Source organism: Amblyomma mixtum, chromosome 4, assembly GCF_055824585.1.
Source record: "Amblyomma mixtum isolate Tamu chromosome 4, ASM5582458v1, whole genome shotgun sequence".
Classification (NCBI taxonomy): Eukaryota; Metazoa; Arthropoda; class Arachnida; order Ixodida; family Ixodidae; genus Amblyomma; species Amblyomma mixtum.
In genome coordinates, this window is record NC_143015.1 from 44,748,622 (window position 1) to 44,765,248 (window position 16,627).

Genomic DNA, 16,627 nt, shown 5'->3' on the forward strand with positions numbered 1-16,627 from the left:
ACGCTCTCACACGCGGCGAGAGCTCCTGAATAACATAACGCGACTTCGGATCTCAGACTTAGTGAAAACTGGATTAGCTGCTCATATCTATTCAAGCTTTTATAAATTAAGCGAAAGTACGTTTTTATGCACCAGGTTGCATAAACCATGACAAAATTTGTTTTCTGCTGGCGCTGCGACTCAGTTGAGCTCACAGCGGTAATTTGTTGATAAACTGGCGCGGCGACAAGAAAGCCGTTTGTGGAGGGGGGGGGGGGGGGGCTTTATGGCCGGCAGGAAGGAATAAGAGTGCATGGGAATTGGAACTGCATACTAGCCGCACACCTAATTCTTGATATTGAATAAAAAGTTTCTTTGCGGTGGAGCACCAAGACGGAATTCGATATAAGCACGAGCGCGTTCTAAGCGCCGGCACAATTAACCTGAATGTCAAACTAAATGTCATTAAAACGCGTCAATGTTATCGCTTTGATAACGTAAATACTTCCTGCAACACAGCCACGCAGCGGAAGTATGCTCGACAATGTTTTTTTAGCGCCCGAAGCGCGGCTATATGCAGGCGCGGCCGCGGAACTGCCGCAGCCCCGCAGTCCCCAAAGAAACGCCCGCACCGCGGCGCGCCAGTCGGTGCAAAATGGCCGCGCCCAGGAGAGGCTCAAAAATCTGGTCTTATGCGGGAGCATATACATCGGGAGTATATGCGGGAGCATATGTATGCGGGAGCATATACAGGAACTCTAGCCCGATGCGGCATCCAGCTCCCCTAGTGGAGATCAGTGGTTGCTACTTGCTTGGGCCCCAGACACCTCAGTTCTCTCTGCTGATCTCTACAGTTGAGGCTGAATCTGTCAGTTCTCTGTGCTTTTAGCAGTGAAAGAAAACAGCACCTAAAGTTTCAAATTTTTTATTCTTAACACTTGGTCGCTGATTGTAATTCGAACGAGTTCGAACGGAGCTTCTTATTTATTCACTAGCGTCACCTGGAAAGTGTCGCACGTTTTCCTTTTTTTGACGCGCTTGAGTCGGCCTGAAGGCACTGAAGGCTACCGCGAAGTTCATTCCTCCATGGCAAAGTTCGACACATGACGCACGTGTTTACATCGGTGCATTTAGTACGATGTGCGTGGTAAGCTGTGCGCGACATCTCACACGAAGCGTGTAACCGGCATCACTTGTAAGCAGTGAGAACGTTTGAGATGACTTCGAACACCGCGTGGCTTGATTTCTCCAGCCTGCTGCGCACCTTCCGTTCCGACACCAGTGTGCAACTTGCGGACCTGCCGTGAGTACTTTTGTCCTCATCGTGACGGTGTGAGATGATTTTAAAAGAAAAAAATGCAGCATATGACGGCTGAAAGAGTAAGCATTTTGCAGTTAGGAGGTCTCTTATGTTGCAGCAGGCAAGTGCGTAGCCGACTTACCGATGCTGTTGATGCCTTGTTGCGACTTTCGTCGCATGCTGTTGCGCAGCGCGAAATTGTTGATTAAGAAATGTACTTCGTACTTCTTGTGCACTTTTATAGCTTCGTACTTCGCACTTTTAGAGATTGAGCAGGAGCAGGCCATCAGTGCCCTCGATTACGTTTGTATTTAGTTTGCTTTATGGGGGTTTAACGTCCCGAGGCGACTCGGCCTATGACGGACGCCGTAAGAAGCGCCCCGCAAAAATTTCGACCACTTGAGGTTTTTAACGTGCACTGACATCGCACAGTACACTGATTTCTAGCATCTCGCCTCCATCGAAATGTGACCACTGCGGCCGGGATTAAACTCGCGATTTGGTTTTTATCCGACCCACCTGCACAAGTGCTATGCAGCCAAACTATCAACACTATTCTCGAGACTGCCGTACTGGAAACTGTTTTATTCAAGGACGATTCTCCATGTGGACGAGACGAAACGGGGCACCTGTTAGGGTGGGCCTACTACCTGCAGTAGTGTAATACTGAACATTCAATTCAGGTGATTGTAGTGTGCTCAAACTTGAAGGTCCGTAAACACGCATTAAAAGCGCTTTGTCCTTCTGCGCGCGGTGTAAGAATGCGTCAAGAAAAGGTTACCATCCGCGCTTGCTTTCGCCTTTGAGCAATCGCTCGTTAATATGCAAGTACTTGTTTATTTTATGAGTAGCAACTTGCAGTTTAAATCTACGAGGTGTCCAGTATTCACCTTGTGATTGATGGTAGAGTTCAACATTCTGATTACAGGGGTGGTGCTTTCACAGCAAATTGAGTTTTATAAGCAGTAAAACGTCGTAAAACGAAATACATGTGTTGTTAACACTGGCTGTTTTTGCAAGCCAAGTGCGGTGTATCGATGAAGTCTTTTGTGTGCAGATCCCTGTGGCTAGCCTTCTCCACAGTTTCCTTCGATACAATGACCACGGATTCCTTATTGGACTTGACGTCACGAGTTTCAGTGAAGCGGTGGGAGATTTGAAGTCTACTTTTCCCTGCAGTAATCATGTCTTTTGCTCCTGGACAAACATCATCATGGTCAGAAATAGCCACAGAATCAATTTGACTAACAGTAAAAATTTTAATCGGCTGTCGACAGAGTTCCTCTGGAGTGTTGTGATGTGTAGCACTTTCTGCTGGTATGTGCAGCTGCAAGGATTTTCTTTTTTCAATAAATTTTGGGGGAACGAAAAGTTCGCCTAGCCAGTATGGTGACATCCTGGGCAGTGCATAGCAGGAAAACCAGTGCGAGAAGAGAGGACATGTGTGACTCACTGCTAAACCTTATGTGAACAGAAGCAGAGTGTTGTTGCAGGTTTATTTACGGGGGTGAGACGACCTTAGTATGGAGTGTTAGCGTGAAGACGGCGAGCTTCTTCTGTGTCCCCCACTTCTTTGCTGCTTCTTAAGTGTTGTATGATGAAGCCTCCTGGGCCAGTCAGTCAGGGTGACTGGCCCAGGGTGACCCCTCCCCGTGAACCTTGCAATGACTCCCACGACTCTGCTCTGCTCACATGATCTCTTCCGCAATGCCACCAGCGACTGGACTTCGACGGCCACTTTGACCCCGTCTACGAGCACTGTTATCCCATGCGTACTCGCCAGCCATCAGTGTGTTACCTCTGCGGTGTGCTTGGACTTATATCCGAATTCTGCCGCCACTGGAGCCAGACTTCACGCTACCAGCGCCAATGGCCAAATCGTCGGCCTAGTTTCAATGCAGAATTTAGTGACCCTACCTTCACATCTCCTCGGGGCTCCTACCATTACACACCACTACGGAATGACTCTCCTGCCTCTGACCACAGCCTGACTCCCCGGTCATTGCTCGCGACAATCACCTTCTTGTTGTCCTTTACCACTGGGAAACTAGCGATTGCAGCCGATGGAGGTGCGGTCACAGGGTCATCAATATTGCCAATTTCTCTGCCCGTTGTTATGTTAAAGAAGTGCTTTGAAGTGTTAGTGGATGGCGTTTGCGTTATGGTCTTAGTGCATACTGGTGCCACAGTGTTGGAGATGTGTTTAGATTTCAAGAGCCACCTTGATCATAAAATAATGTTTGGTTGGGATAGGGCTGCGATATTCCATGGTGCAGATTGAGAATCGTAGGTTCCGCTTGGTATTATGTATGTGTGATCGCTAGCCGCGTGTCCAGAACTGAATTCATGCCGCTCCCTCGCTGTACGCACGACATTATCCTGGGTGTTGACTTTTTACAACAGTGCAGCACAACTCTAGACTCCAGCAGTGGCGGGATATCATTAAGCACTTGTTTTCTGTCGGCCCTCATAGAAGACTCGCCGCTGGATCCATGTTTCCTGTCTCCAAAGATGCCGTCGCTCCAGCGATGTCCGCCATCTTCGTCCCGTTGTATGCTGGGAAGAAGATGCCTGTGTGCGATGCCTTCTATGCTCTAATGCATCCCGCTTCTCTTGCCTGTGCGAAGAAGAGTGTGATGGTGGCCCACAGCATTGTTCGAGTGAACTAGGGCCATGCCACACTTTGGACTGTAAGTGATTCCAACGTACCTGCCGTATTACTGCGTGGTTTGAAACACGCCGGCTTTGAAAGAACACTTTTCTCTGGCTGTCGCCGCACTCAGTAACAGTGTTCCTTGTCCAACTAGACATTGTGACCTGACTGAATCTCAATTCCTTGCCATGAGCAAGAAATCCCTACCCACCAACAACCATCATATATTGATAGAGCCGCCGCGGTGGCTCAGTGGCTATGGTGCTCGGCTGCTGGCCCGAAAGACGCGGGTTCGATCCCGGCCGCGGTGGTTGAATTTCTTTGGAGGAGAAATTCGAGGCCTGTGTACTGTGCGATGTCAGTGCACGTTAAAGAACCCCAGGTGGTCGAAATTTCCGGAGCCCTCCACTACGGCGTCTCTCATAGCCTTAGTCGCTTTGGGACGTTAAACCCCATAAACCAACCAACCAATCATATATTGATAGAAGTTCTTTTGAAGCATGTGGACGTGTTTGACTTTGCTCGAGATCAGCCACCAGCGATTCCACCTTCCTGAACCCATCACATGATCGATACCAGATCTGCACGCCTGATTCGGCGGATTCCATATCATATTTCACCCTCAATGCAAGATAATTGATGAACAGCAGCGTGACATGTTGGGACAAGGAATTGTTCAGAAATCACCAAGCCTGTGGACCCCCCCCCCCCCTTCCCCCCCCTGTGATTGTCATGAAAAAGAAAGATGGCATGTGGTGATTTTGTGTCGACTACTGTGCCTTCACACTGTCACAAAGAAGGATGTTTACCCGCTCCCGCGCATTGATGATGCCATTGACTGCCTCCATTCATCTTCTTACTTTTCCACTGTTCATTTACGGTCCGGATGCTGGCAGATCCCGATGCACTCTAAAGAGAAAGAGAAAGGCGGCTTTCGTGACCCAAAACACATTGTATGAATTCAGTGTGGTGCCATATGGCCTGTGCAACGCTGCTGCCATCTTTGAAAGATTTATGAATACTCTTCTGCATAGACTTAAGTGCTAAGTTTGCATGTGTGATTTTAAAGATGTCATCATTTTTGGGAAGAACTTCGCAGAGCATAACAGCCACTTAGCCGTTGTCCTTGACTGTATTGAGAGAGCAGGCCTCGTGCTGAACTCGATAAAAAGTGCCACTTTGGGGAACGCCAAGTCATGCTCGGCCATCTGGTTGACAAGGATGGTGTCAGGCCGGATCTGCAGAAGATTGAAGCTGTCAATTGCGTCAAAGATCCCAAGTCTTTGAAAGAACTCGGGAGCTTCTTCTTCCATCTCCCTCACTTTGTTGTCTTTTCAGCGTCGTGTGACATTATGTAGGTTTCTGTGTATTGGTGAAACATAAACGCTAAGTATCTGCCCCTAGATAAGGGGATAGTAATATAAAAAAAAAAATGTTTTGATTATCAATCTGTGCCACTTGATTTGGCAGACCACAGAAATGCTAAGGGTATTGAACTTAATGATATGCTAAGCAATAAATAGCGTTACATGGGATTAGTGTGACACCGTTGGCTTCAGATTTTTGTAATAACAGATTTTGAACAGGCCGATTTTCCTACATGACTGGGCAACTGCAGGACTTTTTTAAGAAACATTGTTCATGTACATCTTGTAGAAAATGGGGTTCCAGCATAGGTACATTTTCACTGGGTCTTATATGCTCAGTTTTTCAGTACTTTGTTTTTCTCTTTTCTCCTCCCTTCCGCCCGCTTCACAGCGCAATTATTTATTTATTCAGATACCTACCTACAGCGGCTGGAAACTGGCATTATTCCTTGTTATGCCCAGTCATCACTGTTGGGGCTTTTGCCACTGCATGTGTCCCCAATCTGAGGTAGCATCGCATGGCCTTTCTTCTGCATTTAATAGTTTACGAGTTTGTTCCATTCTTATTTTCACTTTTATTGTTATCTTTGCATGGGCAGAATTATTGCCCACTCCTGACTGAGCCTAACTTGGTTTGTGGGGCTGTGTAAATACACCAGTGATACGGTTGCTGTGTCAACTGCACTAAACGACAAAGCATGCTGCATGCTGCTACATAATGACAAGAAGCTGTCAATCTGCGCCACAAGTCCTTATTTTCTTGACAACACAATTCTTGGGCGCTGCGTCGACTCTAACATCTGTGTTAGGCAGTACTAGTGGAAAACCTAGTTTTTCCGAGAATCCTTCACTCGGTCGGTATGCAGGCGGTTACTATGCTGTCTGGGCTCGTTGTCAGCCCACATAATGAAAACGGAAAAGTGAAACAGGCCTGCAGCACGCAGGGATCTGCTCTGGTCATTCCGTGGTGGGGATGCAGGGCATGCCAGAAATGTGCATGGCACGAATGTTGACGCATGGCACAGGTGTGTTGACTTCCACGTCCTTGCTCTGCCGAAGTGGGGAAACTGGAAGCTACCGTGAAGTTCTCAGTGGGCATCACTTTTGGGGTTCACTTCTTTGCCCTATCAGAAAGAGGCGTGCTTGTCTGGCGTGCATACGCCCAGTGTGGGAAAGCCAACTTAAAAGAATATTTCAGAAGTGCGTGTTTAAGATTTGATGAAAGGAACCGTGATACTGGGATCGCCTTCAGTGTTGACGGCCATCAATTTTGCTATGTAATCTTGCGCCATAAGACAAACGTTAAAAAACTCATTAGTTTTATCTCCTTATTTTTGACTGCACAGAATACCTGTCTTGCTACACAAGCTACCTGTGCAGACCACCAGCACTGATGCATCTTTCACGACTTAAAAAAATATTTCTGTCAAGTTTAGAAATGCCTGGTATATAGATATGGGGGTGCAGATGTTTAGTTTAGTTCATAGAGCACACTACGCGAGACGCGGAGATCAAAGGTTGAAATCTTTCCAGCTGCATGTGGTTGTTTTTTATGCTACTTTGTTTTAAAATATATTTCACTTTAAAAAATACTTACAGCAGTTGATATCCCACTGATCAACGATACAAAAAAACATACCCTTATGCTTTTCTTGGTTTTATGTGTCTGTAATGTGCGTCAAACGCTCACTTTTTTTGCAGCAAAACGCACTTTTGGCTGTTCCAAAATCTTCTCCAAAATGACTTCAGCCAATCACGTCACTGTACATGAAGAGAGATTGCATCTAAAAATGTGTAGCACAAGAACTTATCAAGCCAATAAATTAGGAAAAGGGAATCTATAAAATGGTGATTGCTGCCATGCTAAAGTTCCCTGCCTTTTTAATTAGCTAAAGCTACAGTGTGGGCATTTGGGCATTTCTTCTTTTTTCCTTTTTCCTTGCTCTGATGTGGCCATCACCTTTGCAGGCTGAGGGCAATGAAACCAAGCTGCTCCTCTTCTGTCGTGGCGAGCGCAGCCCAAGCAGTGGCCACTTCCCTGGGGCTGTGTGTGCATGGCCCCCCACTCGTGCTCTTCAAGCAGGGCACCTCAAGGATGACTGCCACAACTGCTGCAACAAGTAGGTTCCTAAGGGAGGGGACCACATTGTGTGATGTGCCTTCGGTGAGTACAGGTTTTGTGATCTTCTCATGTAGAGGTCTGCTGTTAGTCAGAGCTACGTGCCACGGGACCTCAGCAGCTCAAGCATTCAGTTGCTGAGCACGTCGTCACCCGTTTGATCCTGGTTGGGGCAGCTCAGTCTTTATGAACACGAACTGCACCGGATGAGATGTGTGACGGCTCGCAGGTCACTTTTCAAGTTGACTGCATGGCGCAAAAACGAATGGGAAGGCAACATGAATGTTGTGACTGGTATCTGTTCCTTTGTTCGTTCAGACAGACGACAGTGTTCAGGAAGCCATCACCATGTCACATCCAAGGGTGATGAAGCAGTTGGAGATGAGTACAATTGTTTTCATTGAAACACATGCACAGCGAGTTGTAGCCGCGACCTAATACGCTGCCATTCGGGCCCCTGTCCCCAAGGGCTTCGGGAAACGCCTTCACGAGCTCATCCACCACACTTCTGATGAATTCCCGGTTTGGCCGGGAAGAACTTTGCATCATGTCCCATGCCACATGTTGGAGCAACTCTCGTCTCTCAGAAGGGGAAAGGTGTGGTGGTCCCCTCCAAGAGCTGTTTGAATGTGTGCCGGTAGCATGTCGATATGCAGTCTCAACTGTCTCTCGCTGCTTTGCTCTGTGTGGCTGTGGCTTGAGGTGCTTGCTTGTACTTGTAATTCACCTATTTAAAGGGATTGAAGTAAGTCACAGTCAGAAACAGTGATGCTTGCATATCCAACTCTTTTTACAGTGTGATCAGCATTCCATATTTTGACTAGTGGCATTGCTGCTTTTCAGACCTGCACTTCGGAAGAAAAAAGTGAAGTTCTGTAACAGCTGCACTGTATGAAAGTGCTGTACACTGAAATCAAACCTAAAAAATTTTGCATCCGTGCTCGGTTCATTTCTATAAACATACGTAGGATCTCCAATACTGTATGTGAAACTTCCAGCGAAAAACTTCACATCTGACAGTTCCCATAAATACTGGCCTTTGATATGTAGTGAGGGCATGCAGGCAAACTTGGCGTTATATCCTGCCAACCACTTTCACCAATGTACCGTATTTACTCGAATGTAACATGACCGCGAATGTAACGCGAGGGGTGACTTTACATGCTGCCCAGTGGGAAAAAAATAAAACCACGAATATAACGCGAGGCTTACAGACGCAAAACAAAGTACCTTTAATGAACATCGTGGCCAACATGTTTATTCATCTTCCTCGCTTTCGGACTCGGAGTTCTCGGAAACAGAGTCCCCCTTTTCGCTGTCGACCTCCCAGACGATGTCATCCTCTGTGCCATCGAGGTTATTGGATATGCAGCACTTCTTGAACGAACGAACGACCATGTCGTGAGGCAGGCTGTACCACGCGGCAGACTCAGCGATCTGAGAAGCGCACGGTCGCTTGATTCTGCCGGAGGGCGTCCGAGCCTCATCTTCCCGGATCCAGTCGTTGTGCAGTTTCTGTACCCTGTCCTTGAACGGTTTATTCAGACAGACGTCCAGTGGCTGCAGCACAGAGGTCATGCCTCCGGGAATACCGTATTTACTCGCGTAATAGGCGCACTCGCATAATAGGCGCACCCCTAGTTAGGGCGCGAAAAATCAGATTTTTTATTTCCGCGCATAATAGGCGCACCCCGAACTTGGCACTGTGATCAATACTGTATTTACACGATTGCAAGCTGACGCCTCGCCACCCCCCGCTTCCCAATCTTTATTTTAACAAAGTTTTTGCTGAACTGACTACTAGTCCCTACTAGTGCTGCTGCCGTCGCAGCTGCTGCGGACCCACAGCACGTACAACGACATCGCGTAGAACAGCCGCACACAGTTTTCAGGGATGCTCACTTTAAACGTCTGTTTGGAAAGCTTCATCTCCAGCCGGAAACGTTCCCGACTTAGGCCCACGAAAACCTCGGCGCTTGGAGTCGCGTACGAAAATTTAGGGACGCCGCAGTCGCAACTGCCGCACTTCTCGGCCATGTCGTATTTTCCAACCTGCCGCACGCTTGCCGTGTTCGAGAGCAAACTCCCAGCTGTGTAGCTGTTAAGGTGCTTGCCTATCGAGCTAAAACGGCAACGCTCCGCAGCAAAGCCATAAACCACGATAACTATCGCGCTACCGCAAATCCCGCCACTTGACAGCAACAACAACAACAACAAAAAACGAGCTGGAGATGCTGATGGCGATATAGATAGCGAAAGCTCGCGGCGGAGGAAAACGACGATGATGATGATGAGCTTGACCGTGGGCGCTCTCCGTGGGCGGCGTCTGGAAGCTCCTGTGCACGTGTGTGGCCTCCGCGATCAAGCACCCGTTGCGCTCAGCCGGAGCCGATCGCGGAGGCCTCGGCGCGTGCATTCCAAAGGCTATTCCCGCGTGGGTCGTGGAAAGTTTGGGTGCGGCCCTTACACGGATCTTTTTTTTTTAACATTTTCTTCGCGAAAACGGGGTGCGGCCCGTACACGAGTGCGTTTACGCGGTGTGTTCAATTTTGCGAGTCGAAAAATTTCCGGAAATTTTACCCCGCGTAATAGGCGCACGCCGAACTTTGAGCCGAATTTTCTGGAAAAAAAGTGCGCCTATTATGCGAGTAAATACGGTAACTACAAGGTGAGTTTTTGTATTTTCCAGCCTCTTCTTCACATCAGGAGTCAGGTGTCCGCGAAATGAATCCAACACCAGGATTGATGCTGGGTGAAGAAGCGCGCCTGGTCGAAGACACCACACGGTTTTAATCCAGTCGAGCACCAGCGATGCCTCCATCCACCCCTTCTCCTGGCAGCGGACGATAACATTCCTCGGGAACACCTCCTTCGGCATAGTCTTGCGCCAAAAAATTATGTATGGCGGCACCTTGTGGCCATCTGCTAGGCACGCCAGCATCACCGTACACCTCGTTTTTTCGTTCCCAGTGGTCCTAATACGGACTTCTGGGGCACCTACACTGTGAACAGTTGTGGCTATCGGCATGTCCAGATACACCGCAGTCTGGTCGGCGTTACCAATATGCCCCAATGGCATATTCGACGAACGGCGCAAGTTGATCACATAGCGCTGAAATTCCTGCAGCTTTTCTTCAAAGTCTCCCGGTAACTTCTGCCGTATCGATGTTGTTCGCCGCAGAGAAAATCCATTCCTTCTCATGAACCGTTGGGCCCACCCATGAGATGCCCTGAACTTCTCCGAGGGTATACCCATCTCCCGAGCAACGTCTCTAGCCTTCCAACGGATCAGCTCGACACTGACCCCCATGAGACGGTTGCGCTGCTCGATAACAAAGTCCGCCACCTTTTTTTCCAGCTCGACGTGATGGCCGTGGCGAGGCCCACGAAATCCTTTGCGGTCGGGCTCACATTTAAAGAGCCCCTCCCGTTGCAGCCGCCACCCGCGGATGGTTGACTCGTTGAGATCAAGTCTTCGAGCTGCAGCAGAATTCCCGAGCTCTTCAGCTAACAAAATCGCTTTTCTCTTAAAACGAGCGTCGTACTGAGCACGACGCGTTGCCATCGTGTGCACTGAATTGACTGAATTAACACCGCGAAAGACGCCACAAGAACACCACGCGTTGAGCACAAGATTGCAACGAACACAAAGAACGCCTTGGCTTTGGATGGATGGGGATTTGGCCTAATTTGGCTTCCCTGGTACCCATGTTGCCAACATAAGATAGCAAAACTGCGGAAACCGAAACCGAGCTGATAGCTTCGAAATGGCTGCACCGCGACACTGCTTTAGGCCATTCGAAGTGCAGTATTCGATTATAACGCGAGGGTAGACTTTAAGCGGAATAAATCTTGGAAAAAACTCGCGTTACATTCGAGTAAATACGGTAATAGGATAGATCAAATTGAAGAAAAAACTGAGTAAGGTTTGTGCTCACACATGTTTATTCTAAAAAGCACCACTTTATTCACAGGAATAACACAGCATTAAAGCAGCATTACAAATTCAAAGGAGTGGTTCTAAAATTATTTACTGGGTGTTGACAAAAAGGGTTTGCTATCAACATTTCTTTTTTTGCAATCAACTTATGCCAGCTACTTCATGCAGCCTAGTTGCTTTTTTTCAGTAACAGCCTTCCATCACCTCGAGTGTGAACAAGGCACTGAACAATACATTCTACAACACAAACTCTGTACAGATTAAATCCCAGATTTGGAAACACAAGCTGCATTCAGTAACATGAAACAATGTAAACTGCAGCCATCTACAGTTTCTTGGGAAATGAATGTGCTAACCTGATTACAGGGTTGGCATTGAAGCAATATGGTTCATATGGTGTTTTGTCCAGAAGTGCACGGAGAGACAGTATCATAGTTCTCTTGGCTTGTTATTCCAAAACATAAAGTGACCATGACGGTACAGGTGTACCGGGCGCACACTCAACCAGGAGCTATTACTTCATGATCATTACTTTTGACAGTGGCCACAGCAGTACCAAATACAACATCATATTGTGTCCCTGAAAGGAGCACATAGTCTCCAACAATATAGCAATAGCCTTGTGCACAAAAAAAGCACAGAGTTTGGAGGAATTGGAACGCCTTGCACCTTACTCAGTACTTCAGACTGCTCAAAATGACTTATCTCAACAAATTGGCGTTTTGTCTCAAATAAGCCACGTGCTGAAAGAAAAGCTTGCGACAACTGATGCTTCTCAGATGGTGACTTTGTCACCTTCTTGAAGTTCCTAGCGTGTCGGATGCTGTTCTTGAGATACTGATGTTTGCTTTCGAAACACAATGTCCATACATGACAGTGGGGACCAAATTCTTCAATAAGACTGCTGCAGTGAGTCATGTAATGACGTTTTGGCCTCAACTTTTGTTCTGGGAAGAGAACACGTCGAGACGAGATGTAGTCCTCAATTAGAACTATGAGGTACGCAACCTTGCAAGGTGTTATCTTCGGTGCAAGAAGAAGATATTTGCATTAATGTAAGCACGAGGTGCCAAACTGGATCATCTCTGTCTGCCACTTTGGTGCCAGTATGTAGAGGGAGCAGCTTAAGCAGGGTGCAGTTTTGCATTGCATGGCCAGAAAGCTTAAAACCCTGGCTGAGCACTTTTGCAGGCTTATTGCACAAGTCAAGGTTGGTGTATTTCGTTGTTGATATCCTGTTCAGGCAATCATATGTGAACCAACATTTCTTGTTCACAAAATAATGAATATACAGTGCCACATCATGCTTAGCAAACCCCTCATAGAGGTCGTGTGCAATGCATGGCGGCAGTCCAGAATTACACACGTGAAAAACGGCAGTCCAGAATTACACACGTGAAAAACTTAAGGGCACGGAACCGGACTGTGCAACAATGCCACAGTCACTGTTAGTTGAGCCACTTCCTGCAATGCACTCGGTGCATTCGTGGCAGTGCTGAGGCGTTCGCTTTTCCCCAGTCGCTCCTGCTCAAATTCAGAGCGAGTAACAAGGCAGAACCGGCAAAAGTAGGCGCTTGCACTGAAATTCCGTGCAGAGCCACCAATGCCATGGCTGCCAAGGTTGTCTCCCATTACAAAGCCTAACCGCACATCAAGATGAGCTCTATTGATCAACACTCCCGACCTCTCAAGACCGAGCACACACACCCGCACGCACACGCGCACAGACACACACACACACACACACACAATTATTGACGCGCACTTGAAAAATGCAACATAACAACTGGATTACGGTCTAGGAAAAAAAAAAGGCTCGCAAGCTAAGTTGCCTGCACCGCATGACAGCTGCGTCGTGTGAGGAAGGAGCACATCGAATCCAATGCAGCGAATAAAATACTACTGTTTCGAGAAAGACAGCAAACATACCATAAAAAGGCACAGCCTTTAAGGTGGCCTCAATAAACAACAACAAACGGTGTTGCACAACTCTGACACTGCACAAAAACTCACTTCCTCGGGCGGCCGCTATGGACTCGGCGAATTCCCATGTTCGCTGGGACACATAGCCGCTCACGCTCCTCTTGTTTGCCTCAATTGCTTTCAGTTCGCAGGTGTAACGGTCCCTCAAGCGTTTCCAAAGCTTTAGGCAATCTTCAACTGAAACAAAAAAAAAAGCAAGGCAAGAACTACAGACAGTGATCGTGCACCAGAACCGGAGATGTTTCGACTCGAGTATACTGCATTGACGCACCTGTCGAGAGGCCTGTGTGCAAGCGGATTTGCTCCCAGGCATTGCTTTTTCATTCCACGTCGCGGTAGTCGATCCTTTTTGTGTCATAAACACAAGGATGCTGCTGCATGGCGTCCAAAAATCTCTCGACCCCGGAATCGGTGAGGTCCACCATGGTCTCGTTGGAGGCGGTCATCTCGTGCTAGTAGGTAGCAGCGACGAGAGAGGGCGCGCAGTGAGGACGGTCTCGGCGCAGCCCGCTCGAAATGCAGCCGGCTGCATTCCGCGCCGGGCGCCGTCAGACCGCGCTGGAAGCCGCCAAACACGCTGGTGATCGGGCGCCGCTGGAGTATAGAGGGCCGAGTTTTGCCGACGTAAAGTTGCCGTGCCGCGCGCGCGCGCGCTACGTCGGAGTATAACCACACCTTTAGTCGAATCGAATGCGCCGCCGCGGTGGCTCAGTGGCTATGGTGCTCGGCTGCTGACCCGAAAGACGCGGGTTCGATCCCGGCCGCGGCGGCTGGAATTTCTTTGGAGGAGAAATTCTAGAGGCCCGTGTACTGTGCGATGTCAGTGCACGTTAAAGAACCCCAGGTGGTCGAAATTTCCGGAGCCCTTCACTACGGCGTCTCTCATAGCCTCAGTCGCTTTGGGACGTTAAACCCCATAAACCAAACCAAACCGAATCGAATGCGCCAGTGCTGAGGTGTTCGCTTTTCCCACACGCAAGAGGGTCCTGCTCAGATTCAGAGCGAGTAGCAAGGCAGAACTAGCAAAAGTAGGCGCCTGCACTGAAATTCCATGCAGAACCACCAATGCCATGGCTGCCAAGGTTGCCTCCCATTATAAAGTCTAACCGCACATCATGATGGAGCTCCATTGATCAACACTCCCGACCTCTCAAGATCGACCATGTCCTCTATCAATCGCTGCAACACCTTTGCAAACCCAAATTCTTTGACATCCTTCTGGCAGCAAAGCAAGACTACAGTAATCCCTCGTTATAACGAAGTCAGCGGGACGGCGAAAAAATTCGTTATAAGCGATAATTTGATATAAGTGACCACTCGAAAAAAACTAAAATAGTCGAGATTTAATTGCGCCACAACTGCGAGAAAGTCAAAATACGATGTATTCAGTGCAGCAAAACTTTATTCAAGTGAAAAGAAGGCAGTGAGTTTTGCCTGTTTCATGTTCATACCGGGCGCGAGCAACCCCTGCTCCAACTTGCCCAAGCATTTCAAGAGGCCGCGGTCGCCGCCCGTGCACTCAACCTTATTTCGCAGGAGGCGTAGATACTCGCGCGTCTGCACCATAGTCGGCACTTCACATGGCTCTTCGTCCGCCGACTCTTCGTCCTCGTCGGGACCACCAAGAGTTTCAATTATATCCGCATCCGTCGCTGGGGCAACCACGGGAGCTGCAGCATCAGCCAACGCGAATGTCACAAAGTCTCCTTCTACCTCTTGGCCAGAAAGTTCATAAACGGCCTCGTAAAGATCACTGCAAGTCCGGTCATCGTCAGGTTGGTCATCCTCAGGCTGGTCATCGTCAGGGCCGCTGACGACGGCGCGGGAAAAGCCGGCGTGTGCAAACAGTTCGCGACCTTCGCAGGTGCGAGCTCTTTCCAGGATAAGTTCAGCAAGTGGATTGCACCAAGCAAATCGATGTTGTAGCTCTTGCTGGCGTCATATGCAGTGAGCATGCGCTGCAAAAGAGCCTTGCGGTACAGTTTCCGGGTGGTCTCGATGATGCCCTGGTCCATCGGTTGCAGTACCGCGGTTGTATTGGCAGGCAAAAATTCTATAGTGATTGCTGTCAGGTTTTCGATCTTCCCGTGGCTCGGGCAATTGTCAACTATAAACAGCACTTGCCGATTCTTTGCGCGGAACCGTATATCCATAAGGCGCACGTATTCTTCGAAAATAGCTGCTGTCATCCAAGCCCGCTTGTTGTTCCTATAGATGCACTCTTTAGGAATCGCTGCATTTCGGAAGCACCGCGGTTTCTCTGCCTTCCCCAGTATTAACAAGGGAAGCTTGTCTTCGCCTGTTGCATTGGCACCAAAGAGCACCGTGACACGCTCCTTACTCTGTTTTCCTCCGGATGAGGATGCGCCAGGGGTAGTGAACGTGCGATTCGGTAGCATCTTGTAGAAAAATGCTGCCTCATCTAGATTGTAGACGTCTTTGTCTGCATACTTTTCAAGTAGAGCTTGGAGCCGATGTTGGCGCCATACGTCTACAGTGTCACGGTTCACGGCTGCGCTTTCGCCGACGATCGGCTTCGAGGTCACGCCGTGCCGTTTCTTGAACCGTTCCAGCCAGCCATTGCTGCACTTGAAATCTGTATGGCCCATTTGAAGGGCGAGAGCTTCGGCTTTTGCGGTAAGAGCAGGTCCATGTACGGGGAGATTTGCACTCCTGGCGTTCTTGAGCCACTGTAGAAGTGCACCTTCCACTTCCGGATATTTCGAATCGCGATTCCTCTTTCTCTTCGCAGAGAAGCTCTTTTCAAAGCCATCCAGCACAGCTTCCTTGTTTTTCAACACAGTTGACAAAGTAGAAGGCGGTATGCCAAATTCCTTCGCAATGTCGGTTTTCTGCCGGCCGCCTTTTTCCACTTCTTTTATCAGCAAAACTTTCTGCTCCAAAGTCAGACACTTTCGCCCGGAGACTGACGGAGCCATTTAGGATTGAATACCACAAAAGCACACGCGAGGCACGCTCAACTAATCACACGGCCTACAGCCGGGATCCAAACGCACGCGGCGGGCGACGCAGAAGGCAGAGCGCGCTACGTCGTAGCTGGCAGCGAGGAGACGAGCGAGCGGAGTAACTGGCGTGCGAGAGGCTAGCAGACCGAAGAGCGAAAGAAGAGGGAAGAGAAAGAGCAATTGACCTTGGAAAGAGCGTTGAGGTGCCGGCTGCGGGAAGAAAGAGGAAGTGAAAGGGCTTGCCTACTCAGTGTAGGGGGTGTTCGTCCACTGGTGGCTGAGCCGCCCGCTGCCTGCGTGTTGACAGAAAGGAAGTGGAA

At 48.7% G+C, this 16,627-nt stretch overlaps 1 protein-coding gene across 3 annotated transcripts in view; it reads left to right on the forward strand.

The window, feature by feature from the left end:
- The first annotated feature begins 1,054 nt into the window (after positions 1–1,054).
- LOC149346374 (uncharacterized) overlaps positions 1,055–16,627 on the forward strand; it is a 105,419-nt gene continuing 89,846 nt past the window's right edge. For 2 of the 3 annotated variants that reach the window (XM_089586387.1, XM_089586388.1), the window contains exons 1-2: positions 1,055–1,282; positions 7,268–7,463. In XM_089586387.1, coding sequence (XP_089442513.1) covers positions 1,197–1,282; positions 7,268–7,463 — 282 coding nt within the window. In that variant the 5' untranslated portion in view covers positions 1,055–1,196. The remainder of the gene's footprint in view (positions 1,283–7,267; positions 7,464–16,627) is intronic. The other variant, XM_089586386.1, reaches the window with a different exon arrangement.